At 32.6% G+C, this 26,318-nt stretch overlaps 2 protein-coding genes across 13 annotated transcripts; both read right to left on the bottom strand.

Annotated features, from left to right (window-relative positions):
- Positions 1-8,348: 8,348 nt before the first annotated feature.
- LOC111312227 (scarecrow-like protein 1) lies at positions 8,349-12,068 on the bottom strand. Of its 12 annotated transcripts, none has more exons than XM_022912299.2 (5): positions 12,024-12,068; positions 11,474-11,534; positions 10,276-10,384; positions 10,072-10,116; positions 8,349-9,969 (listed from the first exon to the last, which is right to left on the bottom strand). In XM_022912299.2, the coding sequence occupies exons 3-5, from the start codon at positions 10,343-10,345 to the stop codon at positions 8,576-8,578; spliced, it is 1,509 nt and encodes a 502-aa protein (XP_022768034.2). In that variant the 5' UTR covers positions 10,346-10,384; positions 11,474-11,534; positions 12,024-12,068; the 3' UTR covers positions 8,349-8,575. The 12 variants fall into 12 exon arrangements, with proteins under 12 accessions (XP_022768034.2, XP_022768033.2, XP_089620241.1 ...); XM_022912298.2 differs by having other exon boundaries at positions 10,048-10,116; XM_089764115.1 differs by adding an exon at positions 10,532-10,833 and having other exon boundaries at positions 10,072-10,384.
- Positions 12,069-18,854: 6,786 nt separating this feature from the next.
- On the bottom strand, positions 18,855-20,124 carry LOC149520516 (uncharacterized). Its single transcript, XM_089745392.1, has 3 exons — positions 20,120-20,124; positions 19,404-19,558; positions 18,855-19,255 (listed from the first exon to the last, which is right to left on the bottom strand). The coding sequence occupies exons 1-3, from the start codon at positions 20,122-20,124 to the stop codon at positions 18,855-18,857; spliced, it is 561 nt and encodes a 186-aa protein (XP_089601518.1).
- Between the last annotated feature and the right edge of the window lie 6,194 nt (positions 20,125-26,318).

Below are 26,318 nucleotides of genomic sequence, written 5' to 3' on the forward strand. Positions count from 1 at the left end.
ATAGACTATAAGCAAAAATGATTCAATTTGAGTTAAAGTATTTTGCTAGCCATTACGGGGGCATTAAAACCTCACGAAAGCATAAGTACTTTACTCCTTCTTAGAGGGACAGAGCTTGGGTATAGGGCTCATATTATGCAAATGGATAATATGAATGACATAATAAACAAAATAAATAAATAAACAAAAATCTTTAAAAAAATCAATTTTATTAGGCTTTTGGATAACACAAATTTATTTGCTGACTTGACTCTCGGCATATCCCCAACGGAGTTGGCAAACTGTTATAACATATAAATCAGTGACCTATCGCTAGACATACACTTTAGGAGTTACCACCAATCTTTTTTATTTAGGTGTAATTAGCCACCTAACTGAATCTATCCCAATTTAAAAAAAAATCTTAAGTTTGACTTAGGTACCTTTAAAAGGTAGATTCAATGTCTACAAAATCAGAACTAGGTCTTAGAGTACGATTACATGTAAGGAAGGTTATAGCACCCCTACAATGCCCATCAAAGGATGACACCAACTTGGTTTCGTGTAATCCATTAAGCCTTAAAAATCTTATCAGATAATTAATTACTAGAAATTATTCTTAATTAACTCTAATACTTTTGGCAAAAAATTAAGAAAATTTTATTACCTCAAGAGTATACAAAAAAACTGATGTTTCTATTGTATGCGCTCCATCATTTGATTATCCAACATTTTAAAAGTCTTTAAAGAAAAATTAATACTTCAACTTTTTACTAAGATTTCTTTTCTTATTTCATTTTTTTAAAAAAATTAATGCCTTTATTTAAGGAAAAATTGATAGTTTCAATTTTTTTTCCAAACACATTTTTTGAAATTGAGAAGATTTTTATTTAAGAAAAATTGATGCTTTCAATTTTTCCTTAAAAACGTTTCTTGTGAAATTTATTTTTTGAAAAAAATTTTACTTTTTAAGAAAAATTGATACTTTCAACTTTTTCTTAAAAATATTTTTTAAATATATTTTTTTGAAAAATTTTTATTTTCTAAGGGAAATTGATACTTTCAACTTTTCCTTAAAATCTTTTTTTTTATTCTTTTATTTAAGAAAAATTGATACTTCAACTTTTCCTTAAAACTTTTTTTGAAATTTTTTTTTAAGGAAAATTGATTCTTTAACTTTTTCAAAATTTTGAAATTAGTTTTATTTTTATTTTTATTTTTATTTTTTTAGAACAAAGATTTATTAAAAAATAATTAAGTAAAAAAGTAAAATAACACAAAAAAATACCAAAAAATATGTGCTCAACTTGGCTTAAAAAGGCTTGGCTATAAGAGTATGGCTTGATCTTTTTCTAGTAATCCAAAATGTTACATATGGGAAAACATTAAAGCTCTCCCTTCAAGCTTTTCTTCTTCATTTTCTTCTATATAATCTCTTTTCTATCTCTTTCTCACTAGAAAATTAACTAAGAAACTCAAGCTTCAAAAAGATTGATGGGTTTTTCCAAATTTTGGTGCATCATCGACACTATTGCCATTACAGATCAAGTCACCACTACCACCCACCTTTTTTTTTTTTGCTTTTTACTTTCTTTAATCTTAAAATTTCAGTCAAGAATCCTGCACTTGAAACCCTACTCTTTGATTATCATCAGTCCACTGATGTAAGTCACAACCACTGCTAACTTTTTTACTGCTCATTATGACTGATATTAGGTTGATTTTGATTTTTTGTATTTTGATTGTCTATTAAGTCTCAATATTTTAGGTTTTGGGTCTTCGTTGATTGATTTTCCGTAGTGAGTGATTGGGTTACCGATAATGACAATTTTAGTGGTCGTAGGATTAGGCAGTGTGGTGGGTCGTAGGATTAGGTAGTTTGGTGGTGATGGATTTTTGGCTGGTGATTTTCTTTCTGCTTGTGTTTTTTGCTAGATTCTTTTTTATGATTTTCTCTCTGTTTGAATGTGCTATGTTGATTATTGGAGAATGTAGGCTATGGATTAAGGCAATTAAAGGTTGTAGTTAGGAATGATAATCATGCATAAAAGGCTTGGTGGTTGTGGCTAAAGGATGCCAGTGCTATGATAAATTAAAGACTCATATAGTGCTTGTGATGGTAGTGACAGTATGGTGGAGAAAAATACGAAAATAGGGTGGAGTTGCCAATAATTGTTGGGTTTTTCTTTGCATTTTTCATTTTAATGCCTTTGGGTTTTGTTTTGTATTTCTACCCTTATTTTTCACTTTATTTTCCCCTTTTGATATTCTAAACAACCGTTTAAATAACATGATGAAGATAGGATTTCAATTAAAAAAACAAAAAACAAACATCTTATCTTCTATAATTTGAATTTTGAGTTCAAAAACACTAAATTTTAAAAAATTTAATCCAATACTCCAAATTTCTAACACAGAATGTTTATCACTTGATATATCCCTTTTTATTCTTTTTTATTTATTTTTAGAATAATGATAAAAGTAAAAATAAATAAATGAAACAATAAAACAAATGGGCTTGCATTGAGTCCAAAATATAATATGAGCCTAATACTTAAATGATAAAGTCAAATCCAAAAAGGTTAGGTTCAAAGCCCAATTCAACTAACCCAAGATTCAATGATAACTCAGGATGAAATAAGGTGTCTACAATATTGTTTATGATTCAAGCACGTTAGATTAGGTTTAATTTGCTGTTCTTAAGGTTTCATGAGTTAAATTAAGTTTGTTAAGATTTTAGTTTCAGTTTTAGTTAATTCAGTATCTTTGCATGATAATTTGATTTCTGAATTTGCTTTATTAGATTTAATTAGTTAGGTAGTTTAATTTAGTTCTCACATATTAGTTTCAATTTGTCTAAATATAATTAGGTGTTATAATTTCAGTACTTAGTATTAACTCTATTTACAATCATCATGAGAACGATCTTAATTTACCACTTATATGATCTATGCACTTGTAGATTCTGAATCACTTATATGCTAGAGTCAACTTCATTTACTGGCAATCTTTAGTTACCATATTTTCATTTTTTATTAATTTTGCAAATTGGGGCAACTATGTGTAATTAGTAAGCTCTGGGATAATTATGATCTCCTCCTGTTTCATAATTTTTTTTCTTCTTTTTGCTAAGTAATGCTGATGAAGTTAAAGCGTAGGGTGACTTATGCTTACTACTACCTAATAACTACTTATTTTTCTCAACTTTCTATAAAATAAGCTTGCATTGATTCATTCATAAGTCTTCAGTCACTATTGTGAATTTATGTTAACATCATGCGTATCAAATCAAGATCTACTTTTTGATTTGTTGGGATTTATTTTTTTGGTCATTACTTATTTTCAACTATTTTTATGTTTGGATAATTATATCTTATTTTTGTGGACTTTTTTATAAATGTTAATTCCTCTATATATTTGAGGATTATATTTTAATAAAAGATAGAGAACATTGTTTTTTATCTCTAGTTTCATGGTATTAGTATAAGGTTTGCTCTTGACTTTTTTTCTTTTCTAATGGCTAAAACAGCCATAACCAATGCCTTTTGAAAATGGATTAGAAGTGACTTCTGAACCGATTTCCTCACTTACTCCAAAGTGCATAATTGCACAAAAAGAGAGCTATCTCTTTATTTTAGGTGCAAAATCATATTTTACACATTCTTATATTATAGATTTTAAGACGTTTGACCATATGACTAGATGCCATGAATTACTTTTAACATATAATCCATGTCCTGAAAACTCTAAGATTTGCATTACTAATGGATTACTATCCTTTATTACTAGAAAAAGAAACATTAAAATTGCTAATATGAAACAATTTTCAGTCTTGCATGTTCCTAATTTAGCATGTAATATAATAACTATTAGTAAATTGACAAATGACTTGAATTGTGTAGCTAAGTTCTATCCTTCATATTATGAGTTTTAGGATTTACTTTCGAGAAGAATATTTGGCAATGCTAAGGAGCATAAAGGCATGTACTATCTTCAAGATCCTCAACAAATGAATAAGCAAGCTTTGGCTCCAAGTGGTGAATATGTTTCTGTTTCTAATGAAATTATGTTATGGCAAAATAGGTTAGGACATATTAGTTTTTCATATCTAAAAACTCAGTTTCTTTCTTTTCTTAAGAATAAAGATATCAATTCCTTTCATTGTGAAACTTGTTAACTTGCTAAACACATTCATGTTTCTTATCCAAGTCATCCATATGGATTTTCTAAATTTTTTTCTTTAGTTCACAATGATATTTGGGGACAAGCACAAGAAAATAACATAATTGGAATGATTTGGTTCATAACTTTTATAGATAATCACAAATAAGCTTGTTGGGTTTACTTATTAAAAGATAAGTTTGATGTTAAGACAAATTTTATGCAATTTCACAAAAAGACTTAAACACAATTTCAAGCTCAAATCCAAAATTTTCACATAGACAATGGAATGTAATACTTTAATTCAATTTTTTGTGATTATCTAAAAGAAAATGTGATTTTTCATCAAAGTTTTTATGTTAATACCTCCCAACAAAATGGGGTTGTAGAATGTAAAAATCATTGTCTATTAGAAGTTGCTCGTGTTATCATGTTTACCAATAATGTTTCTAAGTTTTTTTTTTATAGAGATCCTATTTTAATAGCCTCATACTTGATCAATAGACTTCATAGTAGAGTTTTCAATTTTAAAACACCACTGAACATGTTACTTGAATCATATCCACAAACTAGGTTGTTTATTTTCTTACTCCCAAAAGTCTTTGGTTGCACATCTTTTGTCACAATAAAAGTCCATTTTGTGAGAAACTAGAACATAAAGCTATAAAAATGTATATTTATTGGGTACTTTCCCATTAAAAAAGGGTATAAAATGTTATTATCTTTTCACAAAATAAACATTTGTCTAATTATATGTCACATTCTTTGAAAATCAACCATTTTACTCAAAACTAACTCTTCAGGGAGATATATTAAGTGAAAATAGACTTTTGGAGTTTTCCGTTCCACTTATTGTAACATCAATTATTTTTATTAGGTCACCAACAAATTCATCTATGCTTAGTTCTTAACAAAAAACAAAGCTCAATGTTTATTCACGAAGTAAACCACTACCTTATGAAGTACAAACTTTTGTGCCTTAACCGTATTGTCAAGAAATTGATCCGTAAGTAAAATCTAAATAAAAAAATGTTGAACCTGCTTCACCCATCTAATAATCTAGACATACTTATAGCACTAAAAAAGGCGTAAGACCATACACTCAACATATGTTGTCCAATTATCTATCTTATAAGTTTGTCTACAATATTTCATGCCATGATAGCAAAGATTGAGGTCACTAAAATCTACAAAATATACATGCAGCTCTAAAAATCCTAGAATGGAAAACTACTATACTTAAAGAGTTGAGAGCATTGAAAAGGAACAAGACTTAGGATGTTGTATAGTTACCAAAAGAAAAAAATCAGTTAGATGTATGTGGGTGTTTACTATTAAGTATAATTTAGATGGTGGAATAAAGAGACATAAGGCCTACCTAGTTGTAAAAGGGATTTATACAAACTTTTAAAGTAGACTACACTGAAACCTTTGCACCAGTTGCTAAATTAAATATTATAAAGGTATTATTTTTACTGGTTGCTAATCTTAATTGGCCATTACATTTGATGGATGTCAAGAATGCCTTTCTTAGTGGGTAGTTACATAGAGAAGTTTGTATGAACTTGCCTCTTGGCTTTAAAGGGGAAACAATGACAGAAGGATATGCAAACTGAAGAAATCTCTCTATGATTTAAAACAGTTATCGAAGGTTTGGTTTGATCACTTTGCAAACTCAGTAAGGAGTCATGGATTTAGCCAATGGTAAACTAATCATACCTTTTTTTTTCAAACACTCACAACATGGAAAAAAGACTATTTTGACCATTTATGTTAATGATATTATATTAACAGATGATGACACCAAAAAAATAGAGCAGCCAAAGAAAATTCTTAAAAAAAAATTCAAAATTAAGGATCTTGGACAATTAAAATACTTTCTAAAGATGAAAATTGCAAAGAACAATAATGGTATTATTGTTTCTCAAAAGAAATATACAGTTGATCTCTTGAAAGATATTGGTATGCTTGGTTGTAAGCCAATTGATACACCTATGATCTTAATGCGAAGTTTAGAGTGAAAAGAGGAATTCTAATAGATACGGAGAGATATCAACGACTAGTTAGAAGCTGATCTACTTGTCTCATACAAGATATGATATAGTTTTTGTAGTTAATGTAGTGAGTCAGTATATGCACTTTCCATTTTAGGATTATCTTGAAGCCATGTATTAGATCTTTAGGTATTTGAAGAACACACCAAGTAAAGAGTTGCTATTTGAGAAAAAAGATCAAAGAAATGTGGAATCATTTACATATGCAAACTACGCAAGATCAATTGAAGATAGAAGATCCATTTCTAGGTATTGTATGAAGGTTTGGGATAATCTTGTCATGTGAAGGAGCAAGAAACAGTCTATTGTTGCTCAAAGTAGTGTTGAAGTAGAATTTAAAGCCCTTGCATAAGGAACTTGTAAACTTATTTGGTTGAAAAGACTTTTAGAAAAGCTGAAAATGTTGACGGAATACCCTATAAAGTTGTATTGCAATAATAAGAATCCTATAGGTATTATTCATAATCCAATGCATCATGATGGAACAAAGCATGTGGAAGTTGATAGGCATTTTATCAAAGAGAATATTGATATGGGAATGATCTGTACAGCCTATGTTCTTATAAAGCAACAAGTGGGAAACATCCTAACAAAGGGACTAACTAAATCAAACTTTGAGATGCTTGCTGACAAGTTCAAAATGATAAATATCTCTTTTCCAGCTTGAGGAAGAGTGTTGATAGCATGTGTATTAAATCAAGATCTATTTTTTGATTTGTTGGGATTTATTTTTATGCTCATTACTTACTTTTATTTATTTCTATGTTTGGACGATTGTGTTCTAATTTTGTGGACTTTTTTGTAAATGTTGGATCTTCTATATATTTGAAAATTATCTTTCAATAAAAGATAGAGAACATTTATCTCTAGTTTCAATTTATGTTATCCATATTTGTTGGAAATATGATTTGACATCAACAAGATTAATGAGATATGGATATGCTGTCAAATAGATAAATCATTCAACCCATCATCTCAATAATTAGCTTTTTATTCAACATTTACTTTCCTTTGAATTTTCAATTCTAATTTTGTTTTTCCTTGTCCTTTTCATGTGCATGGATGAAGATTGAGGAAAATGCTGACAGAGCAAAGTGAAACAGCAATTCCCCGTGAGAAACTAGTAAGGGTATTGGAAGAAAGCCTAAGCTGAACTAGCTTTGTGTTCCGTAGGCATGAAGCATTAGGTATACCATTCACTACTAATGTATCTTGCATTTTTTGAAAGAGATGAGGAATGCTCATGTAAAATTTGAGGCTATTACTATTTTTACAATGACAATCAGTCAATCATTCTTTTAATGTTGTTATCCCCTACTTCCACCCACAAAGGGAAAAACGTAAAAGATAGTTATATTTTGGATACTGGGAAAATTTTGTAATCTATGATGAAAATTCTATAGTGCTAATGTTTACCAAGAGTTTTATGCAGTTTTCTTTCTACTTCATCTTCTCTGTCTCTCTCTTTATTTTTTTTTTCTGCTTGTTTCACTTTTTGTGCATTGGAACCTTGCAGAAAGTTAATGGGTGAGTTCGGAGCATCAAGCCATCAACACTAAAACATTTATGTAAACAATATTTTTGGATTTAATCAGACAGTTAATGGGTGTCCCAACACAATTTCAGGTGTTCTCCATTCAAGTACCAAAAGGAATACTTTGTACTATAAAGCAGGATTAAAATTTTCCATTTGGGAGGTATGGCTATAAAACCTTTACGTAAAATAATCTTTCTGAATTGAAGATTCCTACACAGGTTTTATTTTAATCCAGTTTGATTTGGATAGAATTCAATATTTGGCTTGATTCATGTTTCCTGTACCATTTCCCTTAAGTTCAAATTGGCTAGAATTTGCCAATTTTGACCTACAAAGTGACTTACAAAGCAAACACTATCAAGGAAAAGAAATGAGTACCTAGCTTTGTAGCCTGGCATTAACTTATATCCTCTAACTTGCTAAATTGACAAGTTTAAAAATGTAATACGTGGAAACTACTACAATTTTTTTTGGCTAATCAACGTATTGGTAAGCTCGCCGACAGTTGTGTGACTTGTTAGAGTTCTAGACTCTTAGGTCTAGTGATCAGGTTCAAATCTTGAAGCCTCAAATACCAAAAAAACATATTGGCTGAGCTCGAAAAGAAACATTTCAAATTTGTAAAGCAACTGGAAACATATATTATTCAAGAAAATGTTAGATAATTAGCAATCCCTATTCATCCCTGAGATTTTACATCAGCACAAAAAGCAAGTCTTTTACCGGAACAACTTAGATAATACATTAGCGTGCATCTGGATCCCACACAATATTATAGTTACAATGGCCATACAAAACTGATTTAAAGCCAGATACGGGTAAAAGTGACATAAACCTGATATTTCTACCTCCATGCTGAAGCAACAATCAAGCTTTTGTCTTCCCAACCAAAATGAAGCCCGCCTAAATCCTCCTTCAGCTTATACCTGTCACAGTACTCCCTGATAAGCTTCCTGATCATATCAATCACATTTGGACTCATTGGACATGAAGTGAAGCCAGCCATCGTCATCCTTGCCCTCCACTTTCCTGCAACCTCGTATCGCTCTATTCTTTCCTCTCCTTCACAAGCAACAATGTTGACTATGTCCCGTGCCAGGCACTGCCTTTCAACATTCATCCTGTCCTGACTCTCCCTTGGAAGTGTCGTATCCAGAGACTCGAAGACAGCAGAGTAGTAACTATATGCTTCAATAAACCTTGGTAAAAAAGGTAATGTGTTTGTGTTAATATCTTGCTCAACAACAGTAACAAGTTTTGGATTCAAGCTCTTAACCATCTGAAGAAGCTGATCTCGCTGGTTTATTATTGAAACACTCTCATCAGGCATGTGGTGGAGTTGAAATGCAAAGTTCACTATAAGTGCTTCACCTGTCCGGCAATCCAGCATAGATGGAGTAACAAGAGAAGTCCTGGAGGCAACAGCTTGAAACTCAAACGGCACACCAAGTGCTTCTGCTAGATTCTCAAGTCTTAGTCCCACAATTTCAAGACCTCCATTAAGACGTTGAACTGACTCAGGGTCATCAACCCCAGTCAACCTCAAGTGAGGAGGCTTACCAGGCCGCTTAGCAATTGTTTGAATCAGTGTAATATATTGACTACCTTGATTTATGTCAAAATCTATTATATGTACTCTCTTTTCATCTTTACACGCCTCTATAATTGCACCATTTGCTGCCATAAATCCAAATTTAAAACAAGGGCACACCTCAAAAAGGATTTGCATGGCTGCAAGCCTATCAGAAGAAGGGGGCTCTTTGCATCTTAGAGCTTTATAAAGATATTTTCCAGATGCAGCCATGCGAGCTGCAAGACCTTCAACCATGTAGGCCGCAATTCTCTGAGGAGGATCTCCTTGAATTGAGACCAGCTGGCGAAGCTCATTTATTATGGCTGAAGCGTCTTCAATGTTGCCTTCTGAGAGTATAGCAGCACACTTAATAAGCATTTGCTTCGGAGTCTGAGATGAAACATGTGATACCTTTTTGTTACTGCTGATGCTACTGAGATAAGAATCTGAGGTTGATGATTCCTTGGGTGATTCATGGAGTGCTTCTGTCCTGATAGGATCAGACCATTCACCATCTATTTCCATGCGTAGCCCCGTGACAAACATGTCATCATCTTCATCAACATCATTATCAGCAAGCAGATCTCTCTCCAGTTCTTGAAGTTTCAGTTTCAATTTATCTGTATCAGAGTCTAATGTATCTCGGCTTTGTATTTCCAAGTAACCTGATAAAAGAAAAAAAATTGGATTGAAAGATATTAGGGCATCTAATTAAGAAACAGAAGAGTTTAATGGTTTTTTACCAGTGATGGAGAAAACTGAAGTACCTCTTAGCTGGTAAGAAGAGAAATCCTGTGGGCGAAATGAACTTCCTGAAATCACAGAACTAGATGGATGTATAAGCTCTTCCGAAGGAGAGTCAAGAAAGTATTTCTCATAGCTCTCACTGCTGTAAGAATCAGTAATGTAAACAGGCTTATGCTTATCAGAGCTAAACATTTGAGTGGACAAGCCAGAATTGTTACTGCTACCCTGTATTGAGTAAAGCTTTGTATTTCTATATGCTGCTGAAGCTGGTTCTGCAGAACTTACTAAAGACATGGTTTCAACTCTCTAGATTATTGTATTATAAAATGAATCCTGCAGAACAAATTGCAAGTAGAAGTTAAGCAGTTGCTCATCTCAGATTCTTAGTAGTAGGAGGAACTTAACAGGCACACTGATGCAAGACATGAAATAAAAGAATGCTCATTCCAGCAAAACTTGTTATAAACTTGAATAGCTTACAATTAATATGAGATAATCTGCAGTAAGTGACTAATCATCTGCAGCAAGGTAAGACAGGTTAGCATGAAACAAGTTGCCCTATGTAAGAAATGGACCATATAACCTATTACTGTTGAAAGCCCTAAAAGGAGCCTTGCAGCTACATCTCGATTTCAAATAGCTCGGAATTTGGAATTCCTTCATTGTTTAGTTCTGATCATCCGATAATTGAAGTTAGACCCAGAAGACCACATGCGGGGATGGTGAAAGGTCAAGCAAAATGGTCCAAACCAATTATGTCAGAAACACTCTCCTTTTCCCAGCTATCAAGTGCAGATATTGGAAGAGGAAAACAAAAGTCAGGGATGGTGAAAAAGCCCACAAATTTAACTCATTTCGGGGTTCTTTTTTCTTTTAATAATATGCAACAATGCAATTTCTGTGTTCCAAGACCAGAAACAACTTTAAAAAGATACCAAGGAGTGAGATAACTAATTAATAGAACATTTCGCCCATGATTTACTAACATCATTAATACATAAGTGCTGGAAGCACAAAATACGTTTGGCAGTCTTCAGGTAAAGATCCCTCAGCAAATAACACTTGGATCATACAATCATAATTCCCAAAAGGAACATAACCAAAAATGAAATTAGCAACCATGTCTACCAAATAGTTTCTGACAAGGACCAAATTCCATATCTGAGAAACACTGATTTGTAAGGAAAAAGAAAAGACTGTGTTTTCTATCATAGTAGACTTGCTAAGAACAATAGGCAACACAGAAGAGAACGCAAAACATTCAAATTCTGTGATTATGACATACAAACACATCGAGAGGATCATAACATAGTTAAAAAAATCTTAAGACAAGTTACTGATATATCATTTCAACAATCATCTAAAAGTGAAAAAGAAGAAAAATAAAATAAATGATCAAAACATCAAGGCTCTCCCCTGTACCTGATACATGAGAAAGACCTCAAGAAGAAGCATCAAAGATCGTTATTTCTACAGTGAAACCCTGCAATTCAGCAGATAACCCCAGATAAACAGACGAGCCTCAGAATTGTGTTTGAAGGGAGAAAAAACAAAGGCTTTGACCTTGTATACCAGTAATCAAAAACCAACCCAAAAGAAAATATACCCCCTTTGTTGTTATTTTTTAATTTCGGTGAAAAACTTTAGATTATGATTTGCGAGGTTAGGTATGATTGAAAAGCAACAAACCAAGAAATAGAAACAAACCCAAATTTGTAAGAGATAAATAAATAAATAAAATGAAGAAAAAACACCCAGATAAGGAAATATTAATTATATATATATATATATATAATGGTAGGTTTCAAGGGGTTTTAGCTATACCATATACAATAAGATGAACAGATCAATATTCCATGATCTCAGTTGCAACAACAAAAGGACCAGACATGAAAAGGAAAACCCAATCTTCTGGAATCTAAAGCAAAAGCATTAAAAAAGAAAAGAAGAAGAAAAGTAGCAAGAAACTCACCTCACACGTTGTTTCTTCCTTTCTTGCTATAGACAGAAACTTCTTAGTTTCATCACAAGACTTTTCTATCTCTTAAAACACTATTTTTTTTGTCCTTTTGTCTTGGTCTGCATGTTTTTACCAACTTGTCTGACTCAGAGAAGCTATTTGACAGAATAATGTCATGCTTCCTTCCTCCTTCCCTTGTTTCCTATGGTGTGGTCCCGTAGCACCATCAATGGGAATTCTCCTCTTCTAATCCTTGCATGATATCTATCATTTGTATATTTATATAATCTAAAAAATTAATAATTTATATATTTTTAGCGCATTTTATAATAAAATTATATATTATAATTTATCTTATTATAAAATAATAAAATATATTTTTTTATTTTATTAAATTTATATATAATTTTATTAAAATTTTAAATTATATTACTTTTATATTTTAAATTTATATTATTTTTATGTTATTATATCATGTTTTAAATTATTAACAATATTCAAATATAATATAAAAAAACACCATGATTTATATGTTAGAATTGAATTATATTTTATTTCAAAAAAAATTAAATTATATTTACTTAAATTTGTGAAATTTAAAACTTTACTTCTTAATCTAAAACAATTTCGTAATATTTCAATAAATTTATCTCCCAAATGGTGATATCCACTACCACTAATTCATTTTAGAATGATTAATAATGCACAATGAATTTGATTATGATTAAATTTTTAATAATTTTAATTTGAATATAAATATATAAAATTTAATTAAGAATAAAAAATCATATTTAGCAAAAAAAAAAAAAAAAAGAGAAAATCATATGATTTTTATCATGTTTAAAAATATATGTAACAATCTATGATTACAAAAAAAAAAGGGATATTTACGTGAATTTAGCCTTTTTCGCGTTTTTAGCGATGAAAAAGATCTTTTCGCCTTGAAATTAACCTCACTAGCATATCAGCTAAGCCAATTTGCATAATCCTTTTACTCTGTTTTAACGTGGGTTATGTTATTTTCTTAAAAAATGTTTGTTCTCGAAGTGGTTTAAAAACTCTTTATTTTATTTTGCTAATAGTTATATAAGTAAGTGTTAAAGTGCTAAGTTTTAATTTTAATTAATTTTTAAAAAATTCAAGTTCAAAAAAATAAAACGTTTCATTTCAACTTCCGAAATATTTCAATTTAGTTTTCAAACTGTAAAATTTTTCAAGCACGTTTTGCAATTTTTGATAAAATTTACATCATTTTGACATTTTCAATCGTGTAACTTTTTTCTAAGAGAATGAGAAAAGATGTACATAAACAAAAGAAAATTCAGCAACCATATGGACCAATGTAGGGTATCGAAAAATGGTAATTTTCAATAATTAATGGAGAAAAAACCCAATAAAAGAAAAAAAATAACATAATGATTGGATGGAGCTGTTACATATTATCATGCTTTATTGGCTATGTGACAAAGTCAAAAGTTCTATATATTATTTTTTAATAGGTTCTTTATTATTATGTTAAAATAAAATTTCTTAGCATTTTCTTAGCCTTTTGCGAATCAAACCGACATTAAATAAATTAAAAAACAGAAAAAAAAGGCCTGTAAGCTAATCTTTTCAAAACGCGTATAAGGATAAAAGGGCGGTTAAGACCCACACAAATTACTTACATTTCCATTCTTCGTGGCCAAAACACGTCGAAACTCGCATGCATTAAGCATTTTCCTGGCCTTTTGCGAATCAAACCGACATTAAATAAATTAAAAAAAAAAAAAAGGCCTGTAAGCTAGTATTTTCAAAACGCGTGTAAGGATAAAAGGACGGATAAGACCTCCTCAAATTACTTACACTTTCATTCTTCGTGGCCAAAACACGTCGAAACTCGCATGTATTGAAAGATGAGAAATAGTCAACGCTAAAATAGTGAAATTTTCTTCTCTATTTACTTATCTGACAAGGAAAAGTCTGATTTACCAAGAAATTTGTTTACTCTATTTTTCTTGTATAATTGATTATTCTTTATACTTGCCAGTAGATATTGTCGATTTATTAATAAATTCATTTGCCAAGTATTATGTCCAAGGAAAACTCGTCCGATATTTAAGAAAATTTTTTTTTTTTTTGATAAGAAATGTAGATTTCATTTCAATGTGAATTAGTACATTCAGCGGTAATAGTATCGCGGATAAGAGGGGGACATTCCCAGGCCAAGTAACAGTATTTTCCAGTCTAAGTGCACTCCTTGCTAGGGCATGAGCAGCTCCGTTTTCTTTCCTCCTTTCATGGACCACATTTATAGATTCCATCCGGATTCAGATCATGTGAATATCTGCTACCAGGTTCCCTGTTATAGATAGGTTCTTTGTTCTAGCATTAATGCTGTTGATTACTTGTGTAGAGTCTCTTCTATGATGACTCGAGGGAGTCGCATATCTTCAGCTAGCTTAAAAGATTGGAGGGCTGCTATGGCTTCCACCACTAGGGGATCACACACGTCTTCCATCTTTGCTGCAATAACGCCCATACAGTGTCCTTCATGGTCTCTAATTGCTACACCAATACACCCTCCACTCCCATGCGCATTGAAACTCCCGTCGAAATTGACTTTAAAGCTGCCATACGGTGGTGGCTGCCAGTGTACCTCCTCCTCCACGCACTTGTTAGGAAAATGGGGTCCAGTCCCATATAAGTGATTTTGGACCAAGTAAAGACCATGGGCTTTGATCTTTTATTTTACACAGAGCCCTAGCTACTTAATAAAAAAGAGGTGGGGTTGTTTTAGGTGTATGTCGAAAACCAAGCAGAGAAAGAAGAAAAGCCAGGAAAAGTAGAGAGAGAAAAATGAGAAGGGAGAGTTGGTTGAACGGAAGTCGATCCGTGGTCCGATTGAGTTGGAACCTTGTCAGGAGGTTTATGATTCAGAGTTCTACATTCTGAACGGTGAAGATCGGGTTTGAAGCTCTCTAGGAACAAATCCAGGGTGTATTTGTTGAGTCACTTATTTGGTGAGATTTCTCCAATTGTTTCTCTAGTTGTTGATTAACTCTAGTTTTAGCTAGAGAAGAACTTTGTATAACTATTATTTGATAGTGAAGATTTTTCTGGTGGCCCATGGTTTTTTCCCTCTACACTGGAGGGTTTTCCACGTAAATCTTGGTGTGTTTTATTTTTCCTGCGTATTTGATTATTGATTGTTGTCTATTGCTTCTGTATTTTTGTGATTATTGCTTCAGGCGCAACAAGTGGTATCAGAGCGAGGGTTATTTTGAGACATAGATACAGAAGCAATCCAGGATAGAAGTAAATTCTGTTTGAGATCATGGAGGGTGATACAAGTTCCATGATAAAATTAACAGCATCGAATTATTCAATTTGAAATCCTATGATGGAGGATCATCTATACTGCAAAGATTTGTATGAGTCAGTATTGGGTGATTCGGCTAAACCAGCAGATATGAAAGATGAAAGCTGAAAGAAGCTAGGTAGAAAGACGCTGGCTACAATCAGAAAATGGGTTGATATCAGCGTGTTTCATCATGTAGCGCAGGAGTCAGATGCTCACATTGTTTGGAAAAAATTGGCAGCATTGTATGAGAGAAAAATAGGTATGAATAAAGTTATACTTGTTAAAAAGCTTGCAACTTTACAGTACAGGGATGGACGATCTGTTACAAAGCACTTGAGTGATTTTCAAGATATATTTAATCGGATGACTACCATGGAGCTTAAGATGGATGATGAAATGAAGGTATTATTTCTTTTGGGTTCAGTGCCAGACAGCTGGAATACTCTAGTTGTGACTGTTCTAAATTCAGCTTCTGATTATAAAGTGACATTGGAGATGGCAAATGACAGTATGCTTAATGAAGAAGCAAGGCGAAAAGATGTAGACCCTGGGAATCAAGCTCTGGTCGCAGAGAACAAGGGTAGAAACATCGACAGAGGTCAGGACTCAAAAGGCCGTGGTAAATCTAAACATAGATCCAAGTCTAGAGGTAAAGTAAAGTGTTTCCATTGTGGTAAGGCGGGTCATATAAAACGAAACTGTAGAATCTTAAAGCAAGAGCAAAAAGATGAGAAAGATAAGAGTTCAGATGATGGCAATGTTGCAACAGTGAATTCAGATAGTGATTCAGTTACTTTGATTTGTACACATGGTGATTGTAATCATGTTAGTGATCCCGGCATTGAGTGGATAGTTGACACAGGAGCGACATATCATTGTGTTCCTAAGAGAGAGTTGTTTACAACTTACAAAGCAGGAGACTTTGGTTGTACCAAGATGGGAAACAAGAATGTGTCGTAGATTGTTGGGATTGGTGATATTATTGTACAAACTAGTACAGGCTACATGTTGACTTTGAGGGATGTTAGACACATTTCAAATATGAGAATGAACTTGCTTGCTATTAATGTCCTTGATAAGAAGGGATATGAAAGTCGACAAAAGAATGGACAATGGAAGCTTCTTAAAAGATCTATGGTAGTTGCAAAGGGAAAACTATGCTGCACAATGTATAAGACATGGATGCAATTGAACGGTAACAAGGTAAATACCGTTGAAAATGATGCTTCAGCAAACTTGTGGCACAGGAGGCTGGCACACATGAGTGAAAAAGGGTTACAGGTTTTGGCAAGGCACTCTTTCATTCCTTTGACCAAAAGTATGTCTCTCGATTCATGTGATTATTATTTGTTTGGTAAGCATCATAGAGTTTCTTTTCGTAAAAGTTCTCAGAGAAAAGAAAATAGATTGGAATTAATTTATTCTGACGTATGTGGTCCCATTGAGGTTGAGTCATTAGGTGGTAACAAATATTTTGTTACTTTTATTGATGATGCTTCACGTAAGACTTGAGTGTATATGTTGAAATACAAAAGTCAGGTACTGTAGTATTTTCAAAAATTTCATACCATGATTGAAAGGATGACAAGGTTACCCTTGAAGTGTATTCGAACTGATAATGGTGGGGAATACACATCTAAAGGCTTTGAAGAGTATTGCTCAAAGCATGGGATCAGGCATGAGAGGACAGAACCTAGAATACCGCAGCATAATAGTATAACTAAAAGAATGAATCGCACCATTGTGGAAAAAGTCAGATGTATGTTGAGGATGGCAAAATTACCAAAGCCATTCTGGTGTGAAACAGTCAACACAGTTGTTATTTACTTAACAGGTCACCATCAGTTCCTTTGGGCTTTGACATTCCAGAAAGAGTGTGGACAGGGAAAGATACTTCATACTCTCACTTGAAAGTTTTTAGGTGCAAAGCATTCATACATGTGCCGAAAGAGCAGAGATCAAAGCTTGACAGTAAAGCTACACAGTGTGTGTTTGTAGGATATGGTGATGAGGAATTTGGCTACAAGGTATGGGATCCAGTAAAGAGAAAGACAGTCAGAAGCAGAGATATGATCTTTCATGAAAAAAAACTATAGTAGACTTTGAGAAAAATGAGAAGACTACACAAGTTACTGTTGAGTGTGATGTTTCAACACCGACAGAGATTTCACAAGAAAGAGCCATAGATGGTGAAAATGAGCAAGAAACAAAACTTGGGGATATGAATGAGCCAGCTACATTTGGTGATGAGCCAGATGCTATTAGTTTTGAGCAGGGGGAGCAATCATTTCTACTTGAGAGTGTTGAGCAGGAGGAGCTACCTTTGGCATCAAGTGATGTAGAGTCTCAGCCCAGAAGATCTACTAGAGAGCGCATGCCATCTACCAGGTATCCAAGTTCAAATTTTATTTTAGTTACCAGTGAAAGGGAGCCAGAAAGCTTTCAAGGTGTGCAGGCTACTCCGGATAGAAAGCACTGGTTAAAAGCAATGAAAGAAGAGATAGAGTCATTGCGAAAGAATGGTATTTATGATCTTGTTAAACTTTCCAGGGAAAAGCTTGAGCTTTGCAGTAACTTGGCCGAAATGAGTTCCCTGGCCAAGGTAAGTTCCAAATGAAACTGCTGTGGTGATGAATCTCCTCCTAATGGGGCTGGAGGGGGAGATTGTTAGGAAAATAGGGTCCAGTCCCATGTAAGTGGTTTTGGACCAAGTAAAGGCCATGGGCCTTGATCTTTTATTTTACACAGAGCCCTAGCTACTTAATAAAAAAGAGGTGGGATTGTTTTAGGTGTGTGTCAAAAACCAAGCAGAGAAAGAAAAAAAGCCAAGAAAAGCAGAGAGAGAAAAAAGAGAAGGGAGAGTTGGTTGAACGAAAGTCGATCCGTAGTCCGATTAAGTTGGAACCTTGTCAGGAGGTTTATGATTCAGAGTTCTACATTCTGAACGGTGAAGATCTGGTTTGAAGCTCTCTAGGAACAAATCCAGGGTATATTTGTTGAGTCACTTATTTGGTGAGATTTCTCCAATTGTTTCTCTAGTTGTTGATTAGCTCTAGTTTTAGCTAGAGAAGAACTTTGTATAATTATTATTTGATAGTGAAGATTTTTCTGGTGGCCCGTGGTTTTTTCCCTCTACACTGGAGGGTTTTCCACGTAAATATTGGTGTGCTTTATTTTTCCTGCGTATTTGATTATTGATTATTGTCTATTACTTCTGTATTGTTGTGATTATTGCTTCAGGCGCAATAGCACTGTCGTTCAAATCCGACATTAGCTAGCCTATATTCCTCAAAAAAATCCTTAGCAAACTTTGCCATTTCTTTGGGACCTCGTTTTTCTCCATTTATGACTTCTATATTTTGACTATGCAAAATTGCCTAAGCTGCTACCAGTCCCATTTCCAAGCTATCAGATCCAGCCTCTTCTGCAATCATAGCAAAAAACCCACGATGCTGCCTTGGGGCCCCCAATTTCCACTTGTTCAAAATGGACATACAGTCTCACACTGCCTTAGCATTTTCACAACCCCATAATGCATGCGTTACAGTCTCATCCTCCTTACCACATCTCAAGCAAACTGGGCTAACCTCAATACCTCTTCTTCGCAGGTTGCTAAAAACTGGTAGATAACCATTATTGAGCTTCCATCCAAAAATCTGGATCTTGCTTGGAAGTCTTGTCTTCCAAAATCTATTATTAGCGTAGTTTCCTGGCTCTCCATATACCTTTCCCATTTCCATACATAGAAGACGGTAGCCACTTCTTACCGTATATGATCCATTCTTCTCCATACTCCATGTTAAACTGTCCTCATGATGGTTTCTACTAAGTGGGAGGGAGAATATTAAAGTAGCCTCCTCTTCCGAGAAGATTCTTTGAATAAGCTCTTGCTTCCATGTCCCTGTGGCTTGGTTTATCAAAGTCACAACTTTTGCATCACTAAATTAAGACTATGTCCATTGTTGTTTGAGTTTATAGCCTGATTAACAGGCAGCCATTTATCTCCCCATATTCTGATCTGCTTTCCATCTCCTACCCTCCATACCAACCCTGCTTGCAGAACATTTTTAACAGCCCAAATACTTTTCCATGTAAAAGATGGACAGTAGCCCATTCGAGCATCCAAGAAAGTTGAAATACCTTGCACTCAGGACCTTGTATGCCAGCGAGTAAGGTTGCATTAACAGGCTTCACGCTTGTTCGGCTAAGAGTGCACGGTTGAAGATCTCAAAACTCCTAAAACCCATTCCTCTAACTCCCTTAATACGACACATTGTTTCCCATTTGACCCAATGCAGACCCTTTCCATCCTTTTTAGATCCCCACTAATAGGTGTCTATGAGACTATTCAATTTCACGACTATAGATTTAAATTGCGGTTGCGGTTATGTTTTTGAGCACGTTACGTTTATCACAAATAAAAAAATAACGAAGAATATTGTGATCATCGTAGTCGTGAAATTTTTTTTTTAATTTTACACAATTCATTATAAAATGTAATAATTATAATAATAATAATCATAAAACTCTTATTTTATAATTTTAAAAATAATTTATGACACTTTTTATTTTATTTTATTTTTAAATTATTCATAATTTTTTGAAAATTATATCAATATATTTATTTTGTACCAAATTTTTGCTTGAGAGAAAATCATATTCAATATTATAACAAAGTTAAAAAAAAATTCTATTTCCTTTTACCTATTCAACACCCTTAAACATACCCCTCCAGTTAGCCCACCAATTTATCAGACCCACTCACGCCATATTCCTCTAAATTTTCTATTTCTTTTTTTTTTCTTTAGAAGTCTTCATTTCTTTTGGCTTTCACATGCTCACCCTCCCCTCGCCCCTCACCCCTCACCCCCAAACTTTTCTGCCTTAGCCTTTAATTCAATGTTTGGTACCCACACACTTTAGCCTCCATTCCTCCAAGATCTAGCCTTTTCTTCTTCATTCTTCTTTTTCTCGTCTTTCTCACAAAGACCTAAACTCCAAAATTAGTAAATAAAAAAAATCCTCATCCCCTTTCTACCTCTCTTGATTAACTCTCCGGTCTCTGCCTTTTTTTTCCACCACTAATTTCAACACACACTCAACTCATAGCCTATAGCCTTTCGGCCTCCCTATTATAGATTAGTCATCAAAGATTTTTTTCAACAGCAATATGCAGCAAGCTAGCAATTTTCTTTTTTAAAAAGGTAATTTTAACTTACTTTTACCTTTAAATTAATTGTTCTTCGACACTTGATCTTGGTTGAGGATAAATTTGGTAAATAGAGTTCATTTAATTGATTTTTTTTCTTTTAAAAATAAGAAATATGGATGAAAAACAAGGATAGTGCAATAACGGATCGTTATTTTCGCTATTGCTCATTACCGCATTCTGTTACGACCGTAATGCACCGTTTTGAATGTGTTTCAAATTCACAATCGTTTTCCCTAAAATAGCGATGGTGGTCGGAGGCGCTACTGCTAAATAGCAGCCGCTATTTTGCTATTGTGTCATTATTTAATTCCCTATTCATGACATAAGCCCTTTGGAAAAATGAAGCAACTAATTGCATAAGATGGAATGGCCTAGGGAATAGATTTGATAAAAGTTTTCTTTCCTTTAAATGGTAAAATGTTGTTGCTCTAAGAGTTTATCCTTGTCCAAAATTTGTTTTTGATCTTTATGAAAGATATATTCTTATTCTTGCCCACCAATGTTGGAAGTCCCAAGTATTTTTTGAGGCTTGTTATAACTTGGATTCTCGATATTTGTTTGAAGATCTCCTTGCTTCTCTCCTCAGTATTCTTGCTAAAATATAATGAAGATTTTCTCAAATTAATCTATTTGTCGATTTTTGTATCTCTGTAGCAAGTTCCTCATTGTTTCACATTTGGCCTGATTTGCTTTGATGAATAATAGATTGTCATCTACGAAAAACAAATGAGTGATTCTTTGCTCATTTTTGTCGGCATACATCCCACTAATCAATTTATTTTTATGATATCTTATCAATATTGCAAGAAATCATTTAGTACACAGTATAAATAAATAAGGTGAGAGAGGATCACCTTGCCTCAAGCCTTACTTGGGAGAAAATCTATTTGTAGTGTCACCATTCACAAGTATAGAATATGAGACAATAGAGACATATTTCATTACAAGTAGAAAGTTTGGCTTCTAGATTTACAACTACTTTCGATTTTTCAACCTTTTGTTTGGATTTTACAATTTTCTTCCATTACTTGCATTTAATTTTTGTTGTTATTTCAAAGCATTAATTTTTTTTAATTTCAATTTTGATTTCACAAAATTTGTTAACATTTAGAATTAGTTTTGATTCTTAAAGTCATAGTTTTTCTATTGTAGCTTTAGATTTTCGATTTTGCAAGTTTTGCAAGTTTAGTTGCATTTTTCATTTTCATTACTTCAATTTTACTTCAAATTTGTTTTTAGCTTGATTTAGCTACTATATTTTACATTTTATAACGTGTATTTACTTTTTGTTCTTGTTCATTTTTATTTACTTAGTTTTATATTTTTGATGCTTTATTCACTTTTATTTTCGTTGTTAATTTTCAAGCTTATTTTTTTGATCGAATCAAATTTAGAAAAGTATGGGGATAATAGGTACTTAGCCTAAGAATGTTTTTAACTAATACCCGTGGGATCAATATCTAAACTTTTATAGTCTTTATTATTACTTAAACGGCTTATACACTTGCAGGATTTTTCCAATCAAGTTTTTGATGATGTTGTTGGGATTAAGAGTAAAAAGGCTTAGGTTAATATCATGCTTCACCATGCTCATCTATAGATTGATTCACCTTTAGTGTACTTTTGTTAGGCTAGTTATTAACTTGCCTTGTTTTTGTTTCCTTAGGTTGTACATAACTAACTTTCTTCCCATAGATTTTTGTTTAGGATTTGTTTTCTTTACATGTGGGATTCCAATACTTATGAGGTAGCAGAGCATCATGTGGACCATGATAAACCTTATTATTTGAATGACTACCTATGACCATTGCCTAATGAGGAAAACAATACCAAAATGGAGTCGACCCTTAAAGATCTATCTAAAACTTTTGACTTTATAGAAAATCAAATAAATGCCATTAAAGCTAAGTATGATCTGGAGCCTATTTTTGTCCATAATTTTTCAAGCTAACATGATAATGGTCAAGTGTATAGTGGAATTTATTGCAATGATAGGTGTCAATATGATCAATACTTTTAATCTTATACAGACACTAACACTACTTACATTTGAGATGGTTATTCTAAAACCATGTGGGATACTAGTTTGAGATATTCTTTTAGTTCACCACCTCAGTACACCCCAACTTATCCTATCGAGCATTCACATCTACAATACCCTCCACCATCCCAATATTCTCTAGCATCATTATAAGTTTCTCAAGTGCCACACTATGTTCCATTATAATAATATTTTTTCCATCACAACTTTATTCATCTTCATATCACTTTTCATTCACACCATATTCACCACCACCTAATACAGAAGAAAAGAAACCATCCATTAAAGATGTTCATTAAATTGCTCCAAACTCAAGAAAAATACCAACAAGACCTAAAGGCATGCATTAGAAATTCTAGGCAATATGATCAAAATGCATATACCTTAAATACTAACCTTTTAAATCCTATACTTAGCACTATAGAGTCAACATCTTGTTGGGAGGAGAAGGAAGAGCATACATTAAGGAATCGTTTGAGGAGATGAGGTTCAAAGTGGATTGATGATGATGATAATGAGCCCATTACTTTAGAGATACCATAATTTGTAAAAATTATAGAAGAAGAGATAGTGAAGATAAAGGACAAGCTTATGGCTAGAAAAGTTGATGATGATGGATCATTCAAGAGAGTTAAAATGAAAGATAGCAATCAAGAAAAAATTAATCTTAATATTTTATTCATACAATTTTTTGAGTTCTTTGATGATCACTTATCCGATTGTGTAGAGTGCATGAGATGGATAGATGTGTTAATAAAGCAAGCTTATTAAATAGATCATTTAAACTCTTAAACACATTCCTTCTTAAATATAGTTTCGAGCTTAAAAATAAAGAAAAACTTAAAGGAAATAACTTATTTGTCTAGTAGTTTTTTTATTCTTTGATCTTATGCCCGATGCTATAGACGCTTTGTTCTTAGAGCTTCCTCTAGATAAACCATCAATGAAAGAGAAAATAAATGATATGAATTTTAGAGAGAATTGTTCAATTCCCTACCTTAAGTTGTAAAAAGGTTTCAATAATGGTCCTAATCAACAAAGAAGTGAACCTCATAGTATATCTATCTATGTATTCTCTTTTGTGCTTTGAAAATCTATTATATGATAAGCCAAAATTGCATGTGTTTGAAAACTCATTGTTTAATGATTGTGATGAAGGTTGTTTGACTCTACCATTAGACACAACTCTTGTTAAGCTTATACCTATACCATCTATAGATGATTCTTTCATTGTAGACTCTATATCTATATTCTCCATTGTGGTACCTTATTCATTAGTATTGAAGCCAATGACCACCTCTATTGGTCCATATTGCTATATACTTGGATTATTCATAGAGGTGGAACATAATTTACCCTAAAGCACTGAGGTCACTTAGAGATTGTGATTACATATTTGGTGCAAATAAAGAGAATGAAATGGATAGATTTAGGAAGAAAATGTGGTATGATTCTCTGACACCAATGATAGTTTAGCTTTTAACTTTAAATAAAGTGCTTATTATGAGGTAACACAAGCTTTACATTTCATGTTTTGCTTTCATATATTTTGCTTACCTTTTTTTGTACTTATTGATGTTTGTTCTTATTGTAGGTTTTTTTTTTTTTTTTTTGTAAGTGAATAAGAGCTTGAAATGGATACACTAGTTTTGGCCAAAGCTTAGATGGATGATTTGATCACCATTTGATCACCATGCCTCCATGATGATAGGGTAGTTTTCTTATTCCTTTCATTTGTGATTTATTGCTTAATGCTTACACATTGAGGACAATGTGATGTTTAAGTTTAAGGGTGTAAAAAAATTGCTCAAAATTAAATTTTTTTTTTTGAATTTTCCTTTATTGTTGCCTTAAAATTGAGCTTAACATGTTGTAGCTTGAATTATTAATTTGCTTTCTTTGATTAGTTCTTCATGAAGCCAATGATAAGTAGTGATTGATAATGAATATAACTTTAGAAAAAGATTGAATGTGTGTGAAATATGAGACAATACTTAGGTCTAGTGAATTTTTGAATATGGTATTCATTTACGAGTGATGTTTTGAACATTGAATTGCATTTTTTATCTAGTAATAATTATGTAAGCATGGGATTGTTTTTGCATTGGTCTTTAAAGTTGTGTTTCATGATTCTAAAATTTGTTTTGATTATCTCTGAAGGTGAAATCTTAATTAGGAAAATGATATAGGCCATCTTTAGATTGTTTGAGTCTTTCAAGCTAACCTTGATATAATATTTTCATAGTCACCCCATTTGAGCCTTATGATATCTTTTTCTTTGTTTTGAAACCACATTACAAACCCAAGCTTTAGCTTTGATATTTCCTATTTTGTTGGTCCCTTACCCCATATGCATTAAAACATTCATGTACCATTTTGTGAGCTATGAATTATTAGAAAAGAAAGGTGGAGCTTGAAAAGTTTGAAAAAGTGAAAAAAAAAGAAAAAAAAAGAAAAGAAAACCAAAAACAAAAATAATATAGTGGTGAAAAAGCAAAGAAAACAAAAAAAAAGGGTACAACCAAAGTTTGTGGGTGATTCTTTAGTCAAGCTTACTTTTCTTACCTTGCGAGCTCAACTATGGATGATTCTAAACATGTGATGCATTGTTAAGGTACTTGAGCCTAAATGATGTTTATCATACCTTGACCTTAGCCTTACATTACAAGCTTAATAAAGTCTTAAATGAACTTTGGTCATGTATTTATCTACATTAATGGAGAGAGATATGATAAGCAAATTTATAAAACATGAGCATACTTTATCGATCAATGTTATTAATGTTTCATGTTTTGTATAACATTACTAGATTTCATACAAGGATATGTGAGAGGTGATGCTTGCTTTTGGAACCATAGTTAGGAATAATCTTAGCCTAGGTAGATTCTCGTATATTAACACTTGTTCATGATTTTGCTTTAGTTATATTCATTGTTCAATCAATAAGGCATTCATGTTGAATGAAGCATTGAAAGTAGATTATGATTCTTACTTAATCTTGTTTTACTTGAGGAGAAGCAAAAAAGTTTAGAGGTTTGATTGCACTAAAATTTTAGCCTTTTCATACTCATTTTTAGTGCGATTTAATTCATATTTTGGCTTATTTCTTAAGATTTTTGGCATAATTACTCTTAAATGCACATTAATCTCATGTGTTGGTACAAATAGAGAAAATGAGAAATTTTAGTCAAATTGGATACATTTTGGAAGATTTTTGGTGCAAAATTATGCAATTGGCCTAAACTAGTATCAATATACAACATTAACACTTAGGGAGTTTTCTTGATTTTTCTTGCTTGATTTTTTTTAATATTATTTTCATAGTTTTTTTTTCATATAATGGATGATAAAAATGTTTTTAGAATGTTTGGGAAATTTTGTAGAAAAAACAAGAAAAAAAAAGATATATGAAACATGCAAAAAAGACGTTGGTGTAAGGTGTATGGGAGGAGCACCAAAATTTCAAAGTGTTTCAAGCTAGTTCAAGAGCATCGATTAGAAATTCTGATATGGCACTTTCAAGAGCTTTGATTGGTCATTAAATTGACTTATTAGACCACCCATTACACTTCAAAGAAAAGTTTGAAAGGTGTTGAGGAAAAAGCTAAATGGCCACGCACCAAGTGCAGAAGTAATGAAGAAAAAAGTCTCTGGAAGCTCACTTCATTGTAGATATTTTAGAGATATTTTTTGCGGCTCCATTTATCACTC

The sequence above is a fragment of the Durio zibethinus genome, chromosome 1 (genome assembly GCF_047325235.1).
Source record: "Durio zibethinus cultivar Kanyao isolate XHJ-2024 chromosome 1, ASM4732523v1, whole genome shotgun sequence".
Classification (NCBI taxonomy): Eukaryota; Viridiplantae; Streptophyta; class Magnoliopsida; order Malvales; family Malvaceae; genus Durio; species Durio zibethinus.

What these genes read in the sequence shown, in the direction of transcription:
- LOC111312227 (XM_089764091.1), bottom strand. Translation starts at nt 10,345, where the DNA reads ATGTCTTTAGTAAGTTCTGCAGAACCAGCTTCAGCAGCATATAGAAAT. An exon ending in TTCAGTTTTCTCCATCACTG is followed by an intron (nt 9,970 to 10,047) that starts GTAAAAAACCAT and finishes TTCTTTTATCAG; the next exon opens with GTTACTTGGAAATACAAAGC.
- LOC149520516 (XM_089745392.1), bottom strand. An exon ending in AAAAATGTTCTGCAAGCAGG is followed by an intron (nt 19,256 to 19,403) that starts GTTGGTATGGAG and finishes ACCAAGCCACAG; the next exon opens with GGACATGGAAGCAAGAGCTT.